Source organism: Neofelis nebulosa, chromosome 2 (assembly GCF_028018385.1).
Source record: "Neofelis nebulosa isolate mNeoNeb1 chromosome 2, mNeoNeb1.pri, whole genome shotgun sequence".
Lineage (NCBI taxonomy): Eukaryota > Metazoa > Chordata > Mammalia > Carnivora > Felidae > Neofelis > Neofelis nebulosa.
Window position 1 is genome coordinate 103,953,716 of NC_080783.1, and position 19,851 is coordinate 103,973,566.

Sequence of the window (19,851 nt, forward strand, 5' to 3'; positions counted from 1 at the left end):
TTTATCACTGTGTCATTTTAGCAGGTAGCAAGGAGATTGAGGCAAGCTATGTCTATCACTGTGGAGATGGATGAGTAAAATAGGTGTATAGCTTTGACTGAACAGAAACCTTTTATTCTGATGCCATTCATTCTTCATTTTTTCTCATTGTTTGGGGTGTAGGGTTTGAAAAAACTCCTTCCGCATCTGCCACCCCATCCCCTGAGATCAAAGGTATTCTTTTCTGTTAGCTTTAATTTTATTTTACCTTTCACACTGAGATTTTAATCCATTAGAATAGTTTGAAGTTTTGGGGGAGGAGGTCAGTTGTGGTTTCGATATGACCCAAATTTGCATTCATCCATATAAAGATCCAATTTTCCCAATATTATCTAGTAAATAATCCATCCTTTCCCAGTTGGTGTGTTTCTGATCCAGTGGGCTCTGGCTTTCTGCTCTACCACCGTTGTGTTTCTTACTCTGGCTTTGTGCTGATATCTCGTGTCTTCTTATAAATTTCAGCATCAGTATGGCAGATTTTCCCCAAAATTCTGCTGGCATTTTAATGCAGTTCATATTAAATGTATAGATTATTTTGAAAAAAAAAAAAACAAAAACAAAAAACCTGGCACTTTTGTAAAATCTTTTCATTTTCATGAACACGATACTTGTGTTTTCGCTCATCTTTATTTGAGTCTATAAATGTTCTCTATAAGTCTTCTTAAGTTGCAGGTTAAGTCCTAAAGACTTTATAGTTTTGTTACAATTTTGTTGATACCGTGAATGGTATTTAATTTTTTACAGTTGAATTTATAAGTTAATTTTGTGTCTAACAGAGTTGCTGAATTCATTCATTAGTCAATCTGCTGATTCTCTTTAATATTCTGTCAGTTTCTAGAGTGTGTTTCATACCTGTATCAATTAGTGATTAATTCACTTCTCATCTATTGCCAAATCTGTCAGTTGTTGGTGTATTTTGAAGATATGCTGTGAGGTGCACGTATATTAACAGTAATTAAACTTTCTCAAACTCCTTTCAGCACTTTAAAGTGTCCTTCTTTGCCCCTTTTTTTTCTCTTAATTTCCTTTGTGACTGATACAAAATTGACACCTTAGCTTTCTTTTTCAGTTTATATTGCTTAGTGTATAACCTCCTGTGCTTTTATTTTTAGCCTTTTTGTATCTGTTGGTTTTAAGTGAACCTTTGTGAACAACAGTTTGCTGCATCTTGGTTTTTTTTGTTGTTGCTGTTTATTTATTTTGAGAGAGAGACAGAGAGAGAAACAGAGCATGGACAGAGAGGAGCAGAGAGAGAGAGGGAGACATGAGGAACAGGCTCCAGGCTCCAGGCTCTGAGCTGTCAGCACAGAGCTCGAACCCATGAACCGTAAGATCATGACCTGAGCTGAAGTCAGACACTTAACTGACTGAGCCACCTAGGCGCCCTTTTATCTTGTTTTTTAAGTCTTATTTGAATGGAGTTTATATAGATATATAAATTTATATACTGTATACATATTATATACATAGATACATTTATATGTTACATAAATGGAGTTTAATCCATTTATATTTACTGTAATTATGGTTATTATAGGATGTGTTTCTGCCAAACCATTTTTTTGTTTACTTTTACCATGTAGTCTTTCTCTTTCTCTGTCCTTTTTATTTCCTGTGATAAAAGTACATTTACTTTATATTGATGGGAAAGTCTTACGTTGTATTTTTGTTCTTCTGGTGGTCACCTATAACTTATTAATAAGACCTGGACTTATGTTAATTTTTTCCTATCAGGATCTAAGGCCACCAGTCTAGGGACTAGTCTGATTTTGTATAAAATAGGAAGAGTTCATGAAATTATAATTCTACACATAGAAGTAAGATCTAGAAAATTTAACATTAAAAAGAATGTAACAAAGACCCTGTGAGTCAGGAGTAGTATGAATGTTTGCGTGTGCATGATAATCAGGGAATGACCTGTATATAAACAGATTTGTTTTTCTGTGTACGTCTTTTGTGCTGTTAATTTGGATTAGTCACAATCCACTGTTCAGGATGCTACCAAGAAGGCTATGATTGTTTGCAGTGAACTGAAATGTCAGAAAATAAAATGCTAAACTGGATGCCAGGGTTGGGGAGCGAGGGAAGTCCATTAATAAGGAACTGAAAGTAGAAACAGCATTCTTGGAGTAGAACATTTTTAAATTAAAGAGATTCCCTCTTAAGTGGTGAGTATGGCATCTGTGTCATAGAAAAGGATCTTGGATTCAAAGTGCGTGTCAGCTTAGGGGGAACCATTAAGAACTGTGCACTTCATAGGAGAAGAAAGCATTATGAGAATGATTATGAAAATCAGACTTCCCTAAAAGTAAACACATATATAACATTTATTTTAGGTATCTTCAACATCCATGATCACACCACGGTGGATTGTGCCGGTAGGTGAATGACATTGGCGGTTTTTCTTTTGGTTGCCCTGTCAGAGTAAAGCTAAAGCCTGAGGAAAACCAGGCTCTTGCTTTTCCCTAAAAATGTGGGGGCATTCCCAGAGTTCTGTTAACTGGACTTAATGGCTTCAAACTAGTGATTTAATTTTTCTATTTGTAAATGTTCATTAAGGATGCTGACAAAAACAGAAATAAAAATCTGAGGTGAAAGATGGTAAAAAAACAAACCCAAACAGCCATGACCATCAGGATGCTCTTACTTATGACCATAATCATTAGAGAAGATGACTTGGAGCTGAAGGGCTGACGCCCGGGTGGGCATTGTCACCCCTGCTTACATGCCTTGTCTTCTCCCTCAGCAGAGCCGTGTTCTTTCTGATGGACTGGCAGGAAGCGTGCCGTCCTTGGCGGGGAAGGAGGGACATGGTAATAGAGAAGCAGCCTCGCTGATTTCTGCCCCGGCACCATTCTTGGTGGATGCTGTGACCAGGTGAGGAAATTATTTCTCCATTGCAATTCTTAGGCATCTGTTAGGAAAAAATAGTAAAATTAATATATTTATAGCAGTAATGTCAGTTCTTCTTTAATTCAACTTAATTGAAACTGGGTAAGTTTTTTCTGTTTATTATTTAGAATAGTGTTTCTTTCTATTTTCTTGTCAGTTAGTCTTCTACAAAATTATGAAGTAGGCCTTATTATTACTAGGTTTTTTAAATGAAATCTTCATAAATGTTAATAGGCTTATCTTGAAAAATTTATATTTGTTTTCAAATTCATTTATATCTTTTCCTTTCATGCTTTAACTGTTATGTTGTCCATCAGTAAGGTGAAGAGTCACAGATAAGAGGGAGATAGGAGATTCCCAAGGTGAGGCTCTGGCACACCTTGTACTGACACCTGTTACAAGCTTATTTCAGCATATCGCATGCCACAAACAGAAGCTGGACTCAAAAGACCTTTCGCTTGGCATGTAGTTCTTCAGCTTTTCGTTGTCAGGACCAAAACTGTACCTCTTTTGCAAAAGATGTACAGTTGCTTTCATTCTCACCTCGGACTTTTTTCTGATTATGTCTGTTTCTCATATCGTCTTTGGATGCCGAGAGTGTAAGTCGGTTGAAGTAGATGCTTTCCTAACTAGAGAAAAATTTCCTAATTAAGTGAAAAAAATTATTAGAGCTGATTAGCTTGAGAGAAATTGATAGTTTCATTTTAAGTCGTTTTCTTATCTCCACAGTCTTTAATATAATCACTCACTCAGCAAACACTTATTGAATGTCTGTTATGTACCAGGCCTTGATTTTATCTGGTTTGGCAGCACTGAAGACAGCAGTGAATAAGACAGACATGGGACTTGCCTTGGGGAACTCACGTATAGTTGTCAAATAGCACCTTATACAATCTTAATAGGTTATTTTTCTAACCATCTATATGCCTAATAATTGCCACTGTAAAAATAGAAATTACATGTAGAGGACCAGGTGATAATGCTTTGTAATTGAGTTTATGCATTCTTAAGGACTTGTAAATTAAAAATGACAGATGGAAGAAGATTGTCTGCTCTCCTTCCCAAAACAAAGTAGTCATAGAAGAATTAAAGAGATCAAAGATGACAGTAGTGCACCTGAAACTAATATAATGTTAATGTGCCAATTAGGCCTCAAAAAAAAAAAAAAAAAGATAAATCAGTGGAACAGAATAGAGTCTAGAAACAAACCCACACATACATAGTTACCTCATTTGTGAAAAAGGGGTGGTGCAGTGCTGTGGAGCGCTACTGACAGACTGGATGATCTGTCAGCAAATCAGCTGGACAAATTAAACATCCGTGAGGGAAAAAATTAATCTTGACCCAACCTCAGACCATACACAAAAATCCATTCTAGATGGATTTCAGATCTGAATGTGAAACATCAAATAATAATAAAGCTTTTAGAAGAAAACATAAGCAAACATCCTAGAACTTAGAAAAGATTTTTTAAACAACTCACAAAAATCTTTAATCATACAGGAAAAAAATGGTAACTTGGGTTATATCAAGAACTTCTGTTTGCCAAAAGAAGTAACTGGAAGATCTCAAAAAGGGAAGCCACAGAGTGAGAGACAATATTTGCACTTCCTTCCACCTTTGCATTTATCTCTATCTCTCTGTCTTTGACAAAGGACTCCTATCTAGAATATATAAAGAGCTATTGTAAATCAATAAGAAAAAAATAGCTAAATAGAAAAATTGGCAAGACTTGAATAGGGCAGTTTACAAGAGGACATCCAGATGGCCAATAAACATACAAGACAGTGTGCGACCTGACTAGTCACTGAGGAATACAAATTCAGTTTTCTTGTTTTTTTTTTAATCTGCATGCTGGTTACAAAGGTATGTTCAATTTGCAAAAAGTCATCAAGCTGTAAACTCATGCTATGTGCACTTCAATATATATGTGTGATAATTAGTAATTTTTTTTTTTTTTTTTAATGATGACTGGTCACATCTCTACAGATTCAGATTTACTTTGGGTGCTGTGTGTAAAATTTTACTTTAAAGGCATAAGACCACAAGAACAAAGAATAGAGGAGAAGACAACAGCAGTTGAAAGATTTCAGGTTGTGGAAGCAGAGAAATAATAGTAACCAACTTCACAGAGAAGGGAAAAATGAAATCTAGGCCTAAAAAGGGGAGGGGGTGGAAACTGAGAAAATAAAAAAGCCAGCCAATTTCCACTGCAGAACCCTGAAAGAGCTCAGGAATTGGAGGTACCAGATATTTGTGAAGATGGGGCAGAAGGTAGGGCTGAGAATCTGAGGACTGGTTGAAAAGATTTATAGCATAGACACCCCCCCAACCTCACTGTACCCATGCCAGCATGATTCTGCAGGTTTTTTTGTGGAAGAGCTGGGCCAGAGGGGCTCCAGATGTGAAGAGTTTCTGTTTAGAGTAAGGCTCTGAGCTGAAGCAGAGGTAACTCAAAGTCTGTACACTGAAGGGTGAGACAGCCAACCTTCCTTCTTTCTCAGCTTCCAGAATGTTGTTGGCCAAGTAAAATGTCTTCAGCTGAGAAATAAGAGGATTATTCTCTAGAGAAACTGACCAATAAAGACAAAAGGCTCCCAGAGACTAACTTTTGTGGCTGCCCCGATGAGATTGCCAGGAAACCTGCCCGGTGACTCTACTGCAAGCCCATTAGTGTAGGGAGTGTGCTTATGTGTGTAGTTTCCAAATGGCATTCCAGTGCTTCACTTTTAAATAGGAATGGGTGCTTCCTTCATAAGTGCAAAGAGGGCCAAAAATTATCAGATGTCTGAGGGAAAATTAATTAGAACAGGTAAACTGAAAAAGAAACGGGGGAAAGAAAGGAATGTGAACATCAAAAACTTCACAAAACAATAGTTTCATGAGAGAGGAGATGCTGCATCCGTGCAACAGTAACAGGAAATGAAAAAGAACGCAGTATTCTTAGAAATTATTAACCATGTTAAAAATAAAATCTAAGGAAGGCGTGGAAGATCCGTTGAGGAACTCTCCCAAAAAGTAGAACAAAAAGATGAAAATTGGGACAGAAGAGAAAATTGGAGGATTGGTCCAAGGAGTCCAGTATATGAATCATTAGAGATCCGAAAAGAACAGAGTAATTGTAAAAGAAATGGAGATTTCTCAGAACCCAAGTACTTGAGTTTTTAGATTCAACGGACCTGAGTACCCAGCACAGAGAATGAAAATAGACAACACCAAGGACTCCTGTTCAGAATATCTGAGTTAAGAGAGGATGTAAGTCTTCAGAGAGGGAGGAAAAAGTATGTGAAAGGATTGGCAATCAGAATGACAGCAGACTTCGCTGAAAGTAAGAAGATAATAGAGCAATGCCTTCAGATTTCAGGAGGAAAATTATTTTTCACCTAGATTAAAAAAATTTTTTTCTGTTTATTTTTGAGAGAGAGAGAGAGAGAGAGAGCAAGCAGGGGAGGGGCAGAGAGAGAGGGAGACACAGAACCTGAAGCAGCCTCCAGGCTCTGAGCTGTCAGCACAGAGCCTGATGGGGCGCTTGAACTCATGGACCATGAGATCATGACCTCAGCTGAAGTCAGACACTTAACCAACTGAGCCACCCAGGCACTCCATACCTAGGTTTTTGTATCCAGACTATCATTGAAATGTGAGATTAGAGTGAGCATAGAGTTTCTCTAAAATATGTACTTCCCAAGTGGGCTTACTCACTGGAGATGTGTTCCATCAAAATAAGATGATTATCCAAGAAGACATGGGACCCAGGAAACCGGTGCAGGAATTAACCAGCAGGAAGGTGGAGGGAAGTTCCAAGGCAACAGCTGCCCTGCAGGTCTAGAAGTGATTCTGTACAGATTTGAAGAGGGGGGTATAGAGTTCCAGGAAGGATATTACTAAGAAAAAATACAAACAAATGGCCTTACCCCAGTGTTTAAACAGTTACATGACCTGTCTGGATATACTGTGAAGAGATCCATGGTTCTATCTGCAAGCTTAGGGACAAATTAGAAATAAGTACAGAAAACTGAGCAGACAGTCACAACAAAAAAGGAAGCAGTTCTTTAGTCCAGGAACAACGAATTGTATAAGAAAAAAACATAATATACGTCTGTCAATTGTGGAAATATTCCACATTGTGGAAATGATTACAACACTGAATATCTATGTGATCAAAATTATTTCCACAACTGTTGAAAAGATAGGAAGGGAGGATTGGGGAGCTGGTGAGTGGGCTATAAGAAAGGTAAGCCCTGCCAGTCCATGACAGGAAGTCATTGTAGAAAGAGGCCACTTAGACTCTTGCTAGTTGTGCATCACAGTCACCTGGAGGACTTATTAAAACACAGCTTACTGGCTCCAGCCTCAGAGTCTGTGCTTCGTATGTCTCGGTGGTGCCTAAGAATCTGCATTTATCACAAATTCCAGGGACTACACCTTGAGACCCGGAGACACAGAAAAGTGAAGGAAAATACTGAAATAAAAGAAAACTGTTGAAAGTGTTTGTCTCTGTGTAGTAGAAATGAGGGAGGTGGCACATGATGGCTGTTTCGTCTATAAAGTTTGTTAGTAGTTTCACCACGTTAAACTGTTTTCTCTGTACTGTATATTTTAAGGTTTTCATGAAACCAAATAGATGACGTTACGTCCTTGCATCTGTGTACATGCTCTTCAGCTGTGGCAGAGACTGTTGGGCACTCATGCAGAGCCCACAGCCTTTTCTTTTTCACATAACTCTGATTACCTGCCGTGGGAACTGAGCCACAGCCATCTGGGACTATCTGTGTAAAGCACAGAATCGTGTGCCCACTTACCTTGGTAGTTTTTGAGCGGGTTGCTGTCATGCTCTGCATAGTATTGTTCTTGCTATTCATAATAACCCTGACTCATTAACAAATGAGTAAGTGTTTGGTACCTTTTATTCAAGGAAGTAGGGGAAATTGATACCTTTAGATTTCATTTCAAGATGAAATAAGCATCAATTATCTAGAAAATTCCCTTCTGTAAATGTCTCATTGCTAAATTTGGTGCTGCAGCATAGTCACTTTAGGTTTTTCACTGTCAACCTGCTCCATGTAGCACTGGTGGAGAAATCCATGTTGTTCCCACCCCAGTGGTTTTACTGAATAACGAGTAACCCATTCTTCCTTTCAGCTCTGTTCCAACGTTGGCCGAAGAAGCCATCTTGAAACAGAAGTGTTTACTGACTACTGAGCTCTGAGGGTTTGGCTCCTTCTCACTTATAACTGGAATGCCCAGCACTCTGCAGCTGTCCGTCCTGGAATCAATTTCCGCTGGAATGTGTTGGGTTCAGGAGCTTGTCCTTACTTGTGAGTTAAAAAAGCTCACCTAGATTAGACTTCAACTCAGTGAAAAACATTTTCCGTCCAACTGGAAGGGCTTAATTACACTACGTATTTGATCAAATGAGGGTATCTACCTATAATTGTATTGCAGTTGTTAATTCTTGAAACGAGAATTACTTTCTCTGTGGTTTCCTTCAAACTCTTGGCTCCATCTAGTGGGTGTAATTGTTCATAACCCCTCCATAACCAGAGGTCTCTGGTAGTCAGTAATAGCCTTTTGAATGTTATTTCTCTCCCTAGTATCAGGATAAGTGTCCTTGATCTGAATGCCTGTTAGAGAACTTGCCCTTACCCATTGAATACCTAGAAATCAGGAATTTAGGAAATTAATGAGGGCATTATGTAGATTAAGGCCTAGCTTGTTTACAGTTATTACAGTACTAAAAAGAAGTTTAGAATACAGAAGGTTTCTAGATGTCTCCCATACTTTTAACATCTTACTGGACTGGCTATCTTAATACTCCCAGGTTTACATTAAGGTTAAGATAAACTGTGTGTATTTTGCATCATATTTTTTTTCAGCCCTGCTTCCCTATAGGAAACACTCACATGCACCACACACATAGACTGTAACTTTTCAGCCTGGGCAGAGATAGCAGTCACTTCCCCACACTGCTACCAGTTTGGACATAGACTTCTTTTCCTTTTAATATGGGCTAAATAAAGTTAGAACTCACCAACTAAAGACAATGAAACAAAACAAAAATACCAGGACAGAAATGGGGAATCAGGGAGTAGGGGGATTTTATTTCTTGAACACCTACCATGTCTGAAACTACTCTGCATACTGGAAGAACTCCTATCTCACCTTATGTTAGGAATTTTGTGTTAATTTTAAAAAGTTTCTAGACGTTCCTCGTCACTTTTGGTACACAAAAAAATTCTGGATATTAAAGTAGTACACGCTCATATAGAAAATAACAAAGATGCAAAAATAACCACTTGCAATTTCAGCATCCAGAAAAACACTATTATTTTGGCTTTAAAACTTAAGAATTCCCAGTTGCTACTGGGAATGAGGATAGTGTGGAAACCATCTTGGTATAGTTGTTAATCCCTGTGATCAAGGATTGATATCAAACTGTACCTCCTGGAATTTGATGTTTAGTTTTCTGCCCTGTATTATGTATATAATTGAGTGTTAATTTATGTTGCTCAGCATAAAAGAACATCCAGTTTTGTGACCTTTAAAACTCTGTGGTTTGGACTGTCCTGGGTTCCCTGTAGCACAGTCATGTGCTCAGGCAAACATGTGCTACTGTCTGATTGGAAAGATCAGGAATTTTAATCTCGTGCTGTTTCCCAGGGAGCTGTAGAGTTTGGAAACCACTTTTGCACGGAACAACTTTGGTGAAGGAAAGAAAGTTGGCGCTTCTTGCTGGCTTCCTCCTCTTAGCCATTGTGCTAAGCTTGTGAATTTCGTTGGTTGAGCTCTTGCCAATTCTTAATTGTAAAACACATTTTCTCGCAGCTGTAAGTGACAGCTAGAACCAGGGGCCTAGCCCGGGACATGCTGGACTGGCCATCAGATTTCTAGTGTGCTGACAGTGCTAGAAGTACTGAAAGGTTCAAGTTGTGCCTGTAACCGCGGTACGGAACAGCTAAGGCATTACTAGCTTGGAAGGCCTCAACTTCCCAGCCAGTTTAGGAGCGAGCACCAGCCTCATTTTAAACTGTTTAAAATTGAGGAATAAGTTGTTAAAAATAGTCTATAACCTCTGTGTCTTCAGGTACCTGTATTCTTGCTGGTTAGAATATTGATAAAGACTTCCTTAAACTATATTTAAACCTCACGCTAAATTTTGTCTTCTGTCCTGGCATGAAGTGGTAAACATGGAAATTTATACTTTCATGATGAATTGGCCCTGACAGTGTAGGTGCCTGTCAAGTAGAATAACTTCCCTGTCATGTCTGCTGCTGCCGCCTTCCCCAGAGTTGCTGTGACGGCGATCTCATTCTGCTTATCTGAGAGTGGGGGGGGAGAGAACTGCAGGGCTCAGGATATCTGTGAATGTGTCCGAGAGGGAAGGGGAAAGTCTGTCTCTGTGATGAGAGAGAAGCATATATGTGTGAGTCAGTGAAGAATATGAGCAGAGGAAGGGATTTGAGGTGATGCTGGATAAGAAGGCAGGTTGGTTACAGCTATGGTGGCACTGCCCGCCGGTGACCTTCAGGGCTCAGTCTTCCACTGCAAAAGATTAAAACCCACCTGCACATCTGAATCCTCGGATAAACTAACTGAAGCTCGGATCCTCAGGTGAGCTCAAAGAGCCCCAGTGGCTGTTCCCAATGACAGCTGGGTGGGCAGGAAGTTTTTCTCCATCTAGAATGAGGTTCCCATGCACCTTAGTAAATACAGCTAAAAAGAAATACTGGCAACGTTATAATTATGTGAACATGTTTGAAAAGAGAGCAAGAACAATAGTTGATTTGAGCGCTCCAGCTAGAAAGCTGTTAGTGTTCTTCCCTTGGAAAGTAGCTCGGAGGTGATTTAGAGCTGAGATAACAGACCCAGATTGGCAACAAATAACAGGAGGCTGTTAGCCACAGGCTCAGCTTCTCTGTGGTTACTTTCTTCCCAGAGTTTCCAGTTCCACCCTGGACTCCAGTAACTCATTAGGGTCAGCCATGAAGGCACTTGTGACTGGGAGCAGAGGGGCCGGCGCCGAGAGGGTGGCAGGCCTTCTTGTGTTGTCCTGAGGCGTCTCGAGGGTCTGAGGGGCTCCCTGAGACTGGGTTGTGGCCGCTGCTCCGTCTCCGGGCTTGCCGTGTATCCCGCCCCAGAGACAGTGAGTACAGAGCCATGCAGCAGGTGCCTGCTGCCGGCCTTGGGGGAGCAGAAAGGACAGGAATCTCAAGTCAGGCCATGTGACAGTCCGGGCAGGGAAGGGAGAGGTGGTTTGGGGGCTTAAAATCAGATTGTAGGCTTCAGCTTTCTGCCCTCAACTCTTCTTCAGAACTTGTAAAGTGATAAATGAGATCCTGTTTCTCCCTGCTGTCACAGTAGCATTCTTGGAGACACTGGAAGGGGGCACCGTTCTCCCGCGCCTGCCCTTCTAGAAGCGCTGCTGAGTGAAGGAATGAGCAGATTCCTTTGAGCTTGATAAATTCAGACATTCCCTGAGCAGCTTTCTTAAGATGTTTATATTGTTTTAGGAAAAATTCTACTTAAAAATGTTTCTTATAGCCTGCTGTCTGTTTTCACCTTTATCTGCTTTTGCATAATCACGGAAGTTCTGTGGACAATCAAGGATGAAAGCCCTGGGTTGTCCCTTGCGTCTTAACTGCTTCTTCTCTCATGCTTCCCAATTTTGGCTAACACTGGCACCTCTGTCTTCTCTTAGATAAGCCCTAGAATGAAAGTTCAGGTGTTGCTTCAGAGACCATTTTAGAGCAGGATTATTTGACAGTCTCTTACATAGAGAAAGATCTTCCATATTTTTCCATAAGTAAGGGTCCTGAGAAGCAAAGTTCTTGTCTCCTCATTTAGAGCAGGCATGAGCAAAGTTTTTCTGTAAAGAGCTGAGATAATACTTTACTGCTCAGCAGTGCTGTTGTTGTACAAAAGCAGCAAAACAGTAGGAAATGCATCGGCTGGCTGTGTTCCAGGGAAGTTCATTTACAAAAACAGGTGCTGCTTCCAACTTCAAGCTTCATGGAGTGGCAGCATGGCTCCCTGGGAGTCAGGCAAGTGTTCAGGTAGGTTCTGCAGCATCGTCCGCCACTGGGAGGCCCCTGACGTTTCTGGACGTTGTCGTCTTCATTTGCATGGACAGGGTGGTCGTGGGTCTCCCAGCTCTGAGCGTCTTTGTGAGGCCTGCCCACTTTCTCATTAATCTTGCCTTCAGCCTTTTGGTTGCTTAGAAACCTGGAGTCTTCTGCAGTTGAAGAATGGACATTTCTGTATTATTTGTCCCTTTTTCCTCTCAAAAATTCAAACACTCTGGTTTTCGAATGATCAGACAAAAGTTGGAAGCTTTTCCTATCTATTAGCCTTCAGAATGAGGAGACTTGTTTGGATTATAGAAATTTGTCCTGAGCTTAAGTCTGCTGTGTGAACATGTGCCAGAGCCGGAATTATTTCCACTTTGAAGATAGGATACGTGAGTCTCTTTATCACATTGCTTGAGATAATAATTCAGTCACTTCCCAGGATTTCTTTTTATCAGGGAGGTGTTTTAGTACAGATCCCTTGCTCTTTTTATTTTCATAAATAAATTTTCTTACCTGGGTATGATAGACAGTTTAAAGGACCTCACTAACTATTTTGTGTTTACTTTTTATATATGTAAAGCTTTGCAGTAGCTTTTAAAGTGTAATTTATTTTTATATCAAGTGCACTATTCATTGTGTTCCACAGCTTTATATGACTTGTATTAGAAGCACTGCACTGAACTGAGTTGTTTGTATACTGACATGACAACCGTAGATGTGACCACAAATAAAGCTTTTGTGAAACATTTCTGTTTTTACGAGCTGTTCAGTTTTTTGGAAACTGTCTGGTGCCCGTTTTCTGTCTGCAGCACGATTGTTAGAGCTGCTGTTAGTAGGAAAGCGAGGGAGCGAGTGGAAGCAGTGAACGGGAGGAGCTGCAGCACCGCTCTCTGTGTTCATTTTAGTACGAGCGCTCCAAATTTGGGAGCAGAGGCACTTTCAGAGTTGGAAAAACCTCATTGGTCCTTCCCAGCACATCCTGGAAGCCACAGTGGCCATTCCAGAAGCCACAGGGTACAGCAGAAACACAGCTCTACTCAATACAGGAAACCTTAAATTATTTCAGAAGCCTGCGCTTCATTTCCGTTTTCTGGGACAGGGTGGTACCTTGTACGTGGAGCAGCGTCTGGTACAGGGCGGTAGGTGTCTTCTGTCACGCCACCCCAGGGAAGAACCTTGCTGCTGGACAGAGAGTCTGAGCGAGACTTCTGAGGCCATTCTCTTCCCTGCTCCCCTCCTCTCCCTTCCGCCCAGAAGACAGACAGCAATTGGCCTTGGAAACCAAGGAGCTTCAATTAGGTTCTGATGAGATGTGCAGAGAGAGGCAAGAATCTGGGCTCCATCACCTGTGCTGGAAGCTCTCCTCAAAGAGATTCGGCAATAAGCAACCAAAGTCACTCTAATGTGGGCAGAGTGACTCCTTGGGAAGATCTGGAGAGTTCTCTGACCAATAAGAAGGTGAGATGATGGGTGCAAGTGTGGACTCTTTCTCTGGCAACGGCAGGGACGGTCTGCCTGCTGCCTGACCAGCAGAGGGTACCTCCTGGCACCTTGAGTTGGGGACGGCAGGACACCTGGGAAGGCTGTGAGTCCCCAGAGGGAAGGGAATGGTTACTGGGCTACCAAGACTGGGCTACCAAGACTGGGTTACTGGGCTACCATATATATATATGTATATGTGTGTATATATATATATATATATATATATATATATACACACACACACACACACATACATGTATATATATATATATACATATATATGTATGTATATATATTGGTTGTTAAAATATGAAGGAAAAACAAAATTCAGGAGAGTAGACTGCAGCTGGATAATTGCTCTTTTAAGCCTTGGAGATACAGGGCTTGCACTTTTAAAAGAAATTGTATGTTTATACTCCAAAAACATGTATTCTAATGTTATTTCTGTTCTTAAAATATTAAACATTAAAAAAAATGAACCCAGCATGCCACACAGAAAGGGCTTTTGTGGTCAGTACCAAGGAAAGATAGGAGGGGCATGAAGGGCACTCAGGTCAGTAAGGCCCAAGAAAACGAGCTCAGTGTTGGTTTGGGGGCAGTGTGGTGGCTTAAGGTGATTTGTCCCAGCAGATGTTCAACCCAACTTGCTTAGGTTCCAAGGTTCCATCATGGAGGAGAGACCCTCTCTCCACAGCAGGGTCGCCCATGCCCTCATGGGCCCTGGTGGCCACTCCCTAGCTTCCCATAGTGCCCCCTTCACGCCTCCAAGTGCATCATGCATAGATCAGAGCTAGCTCATGCTCTCAAGTCTGGAAATTAGGATGTTGGAGGGGGAGTAGAATTGCTGGATGACCTGGTCCCAGTCTTCCATGCGTAGATCAGAAAAGAGATCCAGAGAGGGAAGGAACTGACCCCTTGGTTGTAGGGTCAGGGGTAGGAATTCCCTGCTCTCCTCCTCTCACCCACTTCCCTCAGCACTGCTAGTCTTGGCTCCCCATGCCAGAGTTGCCACAGAGCACAGTGTCACCTTTTCTGTGTCACCTCTGAGGCCCTTCCTGCCTGGCTCCAGAATTCCCATGGGGAGAAGCTTATCCATGTCAAACCTCCATGGCTCCAAGCAAAGTCTCCTCAGAAAAAAACCACAGCACAGACCTGGAATGACCCACACACCTCTGCCATCCTTCAGGGCTTCAGAGGTCCTGGAACAGCCCCTTCCTCTTCTCCGGATTACAGCCAGTAGCCCTACCTCGGAGTGATCACTCCATGTTCACCATGTGCTCCCCAGTCCCACTGGTCCTGTCCTTTCAAGAGCTCTGAATATCTTCTAGCTGGCAAACCAACAGGACAGGTGTTCATGGGAAAGTCCCACCAGACACTCAGGGCTCTCACATGGTTTGCCATTGTTTCTTCTTTATTTTTTCTGTACAAAAATCTTTAACCTGTAAAAGAAAGAATCATAAACATTTTACGTTATTAGATCCTCAGATCTTACTCATAGCTGTATTTTGTGCATTTTTACCAACCTCTCCCCATTTCTCCCTACACTAGCCCTCAGCAACCACTCTTAAACTCTCTGTTCCTGAGTTTGCCTTTTTTAGATTCTACATATAAGTGATAGAATCCAATATGTGTCTTTCCCCATCTGCCTTATTTCACTTAGCATAACCCTCTCAAGTTCTATCCATGGTGTCACGAATGGTAGGATTTCCTTCTTTCTCGTGGCTGAATAGTAATATTCCACTGTATATATGACTCATTTTCTTTAGCCATTCATCCACTGATGGGCATTTAGGTTGTTTCCTTTCCTTGGCTATTGTGAATAATGCCACTGGTTCTTCTTAATCAGTTTTAGGTTAGGGACTCTTACACATCTGGACATGTGGGTAGTTTTGCATACAATTCCACGTGCTCATTGATCCCTTAGGAATCCTCAGGTCAGAAGCTCCTGCTCAGGATGGGAGTATCTGGCCAGAGGAGGTATTGGGGGTGGAGAGGGGCAGAGAGAAGGAAGGATTCTCCTGGGCAACTGATGGCTCCCCTCCCCGCTGTCTGCAGCACTGGCCAGCGGTACAAGCTCAACAGATGCTTGTGTAACGAAGGCCTGATGGCATACACAGTTCTCAGCCTAGGATAGTCAAGAACAGTACTTTAGGCCAACTGTTGAATTATAATAATATAAAAATATACCCTTTCAGAGCCCTGCCATCAGCCTTTCTGCCTTGTGCTTTGTAAATGGGAGTGAGACTAGTACCTGCCTCATGGTGTGGTGAAGGTTACATGAGTTAATACCAGAACCCATCGGGGCACCTGGGTGGCTCAGTCAGTTGAGCATCTGACTTCAGCTTAGGTCATGATCTCACACTCCGTGAGTTCGAGCCCCGCGTCGGGTTCTGTGCTGACAGCTCGGAGCCTTGAGTCTGCTTCAGATTCTGTGTCTCCCCCTCTCTCTGCCCCTCCCCTGCTCATGCTCTCTCTCTCTCTTTGTCTCAAAAATAAATAAAAACATTTAAAAATTTTTTAAAAAATAACCAGAACCCATCTACGTGCTCATGGCCCTCAAGTCCCTATCTCCAACCCATATCTCTGCCTGAACCACTCCCCGCCCCCCGCTCCTGGCTCCATGTGGATGTTACTCAGGTACCTCAGACTCAGTGTATCATAAGCCACACTTAAAGTAGTTCTCCCAAAGCTCCCCACCCCCACATGTGCCCAAACTTCTGCTTCTCAGTGATCCTGGTCTCAGTGAGTTGTTGACTTGCCCTTGATTCCTCTCTCTGTCCTCCCATGTTCTATCAGTCCTCACACCCTGCTGGGTCTGTCTCTGAAATGCCTCCTCATTTTTGCAACTACACCCCTTGACCAAGTCAGCATCTGGCTTGACTTGCATCAGGCAGTTGCCTTCGTCAGATGAATCCATTTTCCAACTGTAGCCAGAAATGAGGTCACGCTCCTCCTCAGCACTAAAACAGTAATGGCTTCCAATTGCCCGGAACACAGCATCCAAACTCCTTTGCTGGCTTCCACAGCACGGCCTCCAGCTGTGCTGCTAGCTTCCACTCCTTTGGGTGGCCTGTACTCACTCTCATGACTGGGCCCTCCCTCCTGCTGGGAACTCCGTGGCCCCGGGCCCTGTGCCCTGAGGCTTCTCATTGAGGGCCCAGGTTGCACATCACTTCCTCCAGATGTCCAACCCCCCAACGTGTGCTCCAACATCAGCCCATCTCCACTGTCAGCACCTGTGTGAGTTACTTGTTAACTGCCTTCCTGATAATACAAGTTACTCCCTTGCTGCATCTGGGGTACCCGGCGTGCTTCCGGGCATGCAGTTGGTGCTCAAATGTTTGTTGAATGAAAGCTGGGAACTGGGGAGATGGCCGAGACTGACCTCAAGACCGTGCGAGATCTCACCTCAATGGTGCAGACGCACTCCTGCAACAGATGCAAGGTACCTTTCAGACCATGTCTGACCAGGTCATTGGAAGAATTGGTAACACAAGTAGTCACATTGACAACCTGGAGAAAAATGTTGCAGACCTCATGGCACAGGCTGGGGTGGAAGAACTGGAGGGTGAGAACAAAATTCCTGCCACACCAAAGAGCTGAAGTTTGTTAACTTGCCCTGAAACCCGGAACACCATTTTTACAAGCCAAGAGAAGAACAAATGGCTTAAAAAATTTTCTTTTAATGCTAATTTAGTTAGAGAGCGAGAGGGAGACAGAGGATCCAAAGTGGGCTCTGTGCTGACAGCAGTGAGCCCAACACGGGGCTGGAAGTAACAAACTGTGAGATTATGACCTGAGCTGAAACCAAGAGTTGGACGCTTAGCCTACTGAGCCACCCAGGTGCCCCCCAAATGACTTTTTTTTTTTAATTTTTTTTAACGTTTATTTATTTTTGAGACAGAGAGAGACAGAGCATGAACGGGGGAGGGTCAGAGAGAGGGAGACACAGAATCTGAAACAGGCTCCAGACTCTGAGCTGTCAGCACAGAGCCCGACGCGGGGCTCGAACTCACGGACCGTGAGATCATGACCTGAGCCGAAGTCACCCAGGCGCCCCCAAATGACTTTTTGAAGCAACTACTATATATAGACAGGATTTCTATTATAATGTGTGCATTCTTCCTGTCACATACTCTTATTAGTTTATAGAGTGATTCACACCCCCCTCCCGGTTTCTTGAACATGGTAACTTCACATCTTGGACCAAACACTACAGCAGTTCCTGCATAAAACTGTCAAAATTTTTATTATAAAAAAAAAAAGTCAAATGAATGCTGAACTCATTAAGCACCTACTATGTTCCGTGGGCTGCACTTGATCCTTAATTCAGGTTTTCCCATTTACTCCTTACAACTTCTGTGGTCTTAGGAAGAACCAGAAGTCTGGCTTCCAGTGGGTGTTGGACCAGGACTTGAACCAGGTCTGGGTGACTCTACGCCTGAATTCAGCATATCCCAAACCTCAGGCCTTCACACACAGGTCACCAATTGTCCCGGTTTGCCTGGGACAAGGGGGTTCCTGGGACATTGGACTTTCAGTGCCAAAACCAGGAAAGTCCCAGGCACGTTGGGACAACCTATTGCTCACTGCATTAACAGACCACAGTGTTGCCACATTTGTGTGTTACTTAGAACTTCCTTTAACATCATTTTTACCCACCTGCTTTTACATGGGCTTATCCTAAAATGTAGATCACACTTGTGATGGGATGGTTATTTATAGTTTTGCTAATGTGCAGTAAAAGGAAAGCAGTCTATTTGCATATCCCGTAAAGCTATCTCACAGAGCTCCAGGGGTGAGCGTGGCCTGCTCTGTGAAACCTTATCCAACCCTGCGCTTCCCCAGACCCAGGATCTGTCCTTCCTGCCTCTGAGCTCCCCAGGAAGCACTGAACTTGCCTTCTTGGAACTCGGTCCAAGAGTATCAGTGCTCACTAGGATGTGGAGGTTATCGCCTTTGATACACAGCCTCCCCATGAGGGTGGTCTCCCTAAGACACCAGCGAATGAGTATCCTATTAGTAACATCTGGACGTGTGTGTGTGTGTGTGTGTGTGTGTGTGTGTGTGTGTATGTTGCAGGGGTTGGTAAGCAGTGTGTCTAGGCCATAGCTGGTACACTTGTCCCAGTCAGGGTATGGACCCAGGTGTGCCAGCTTATCTCAGGCAGGGCCAGAACATAGGCCCAGCTCCTTAGGAAGACTTGGTTGATTTGGTCTTGGGACCCTCTGCTCCCTTATCAAGCTGAGGGCTGTGTCCTGAGTCCTTTGACCTCTGCCTTGACATCCTGTCATTCAAGAGCTGCCTGCATCTAAATGGCTCTCCCCACCAGTTCCACAGGGGGGCGCTGCAGCACCACAGTCAAGAAATAGAACATTGGCAAACCTAGCCGGTCTCCCCAGATCCCTTCCCAGCCCCCTCCCTACCCACAAAGGTAATACATCCCTTTAGGTACACATCCCTAAATAGCAGAGTTTAGATTTGCCTGCTTTTGAATTTCACATAAATAGAATCATACTGGATGTATTCTTCTGAACTTCTCCAACTTTGTGTTCATCAGTTCACTCAACGATTATTGACTGAGCATCTACTATGTGCTAGGGTCCCTATTAGATGTTCAGTACACAGCAAAGAGCATCTTCCACAACAATTCTGCCTGCACGGAAATTCCATGCCAACAGTGCCCTCCTCAGTGGTCCCCGAGGCCATGCTGACCCAATGAGGCTGATAGTCCTGCCTCCAGATATTCTGGAGCTGCCTTCTTGGTTCTGCTCAGAGTTTTGGAACTCCCTCCTCCATTGCCCCAGATTAAGATATCACAAGAAAAGAAAACTACAGACCAATATCCCTGATGGATATAGATGCAAAATCCTTATCAAAATACTAATAAACTGAATCCAACAGCATATTAAATGGTTATACACCATGGCCAGGTGGGTTTTATCCCAGGAATACAAGGTGGTTCAACACCAAAATACCAGTGTAATACAACACATTAATAGAATGAAAGAAAAAAAAATGATCATCTCCATTAACACAGAAAGGCATTTGACAAAATCTAACACGCTTGCATGATAAAAAACACTCATAAAACTAGAAGTTCAAGGGAATTGCCTCAGTGTGATAAAGGCCATATAAGAAATAACCACGGCTAACACCAAATTCAATGGTAAAGCACTGAAAGATTTCCTCCTGACATCAGGAACGAGATAAGGATGCCCAGTTCACTACTGCTGTTCAATATATACTAAAAGTCTTAGCCAGAGAAGTTAGATAAGAAAAAGAAAGGAAAGGCATCCAAGTTGAATCAGAAGAAATAAAACTATATATGCAGATGACATAATCCCATATATAGAAAATCCCAAACTGT

At 42.5% G+C, this 19,851-nt stretch overlaps 1 protein-coding gene and 1 pseudogene across 5 annotated transcripts in view; both read left to right on the top strand.

Moving 5' to 3' along the window:
* Positions 1-12,745, top strand: part of EPB41L5 (erythrocyte membrane protein band 4.1 like 5) — a 143,831-nt gene extending 131,086 nt beyond the window's left edge. For 3 of the 5 annotated variants that reach the window (XM_058715531.1, XM_058715530.1, XM_058715526.1), the window contains exons 23-25: positions 2,376-2,417; positions 2,786-2,916; positions 8,074-12,745. In XM_058715531.1, coding sequence (XP_058571514.1) covers positions 2,376-2,417; positions 2,786-2,916; positions 8,074-8,140 — 240 coding nt within the window. In that variant the 3' untranslated portion in view covers positions 8,141-12,745. Of the gene's footprint in view, positions 1-2,375; positions 2,418-2,785; positions 2,917-3,248; positions 3,922-8,073 lie in introns of those variants that run through there. The other 2 variants (XM_058715527.1, XM_058715528.1) reach the window with 2 other exon arrangements.
* Positions 12,746-16,042: 3,297 nt separating this feature from the next.
* On the top strand, positions 16,043-17,324 carry LOC131503833 (heat shock factor-binding protein 1-like; annotated as a pseudogene).
* The last annotated feature ends 2,527 nt before the right edge of the window (positions 17,325-19,851 follow it).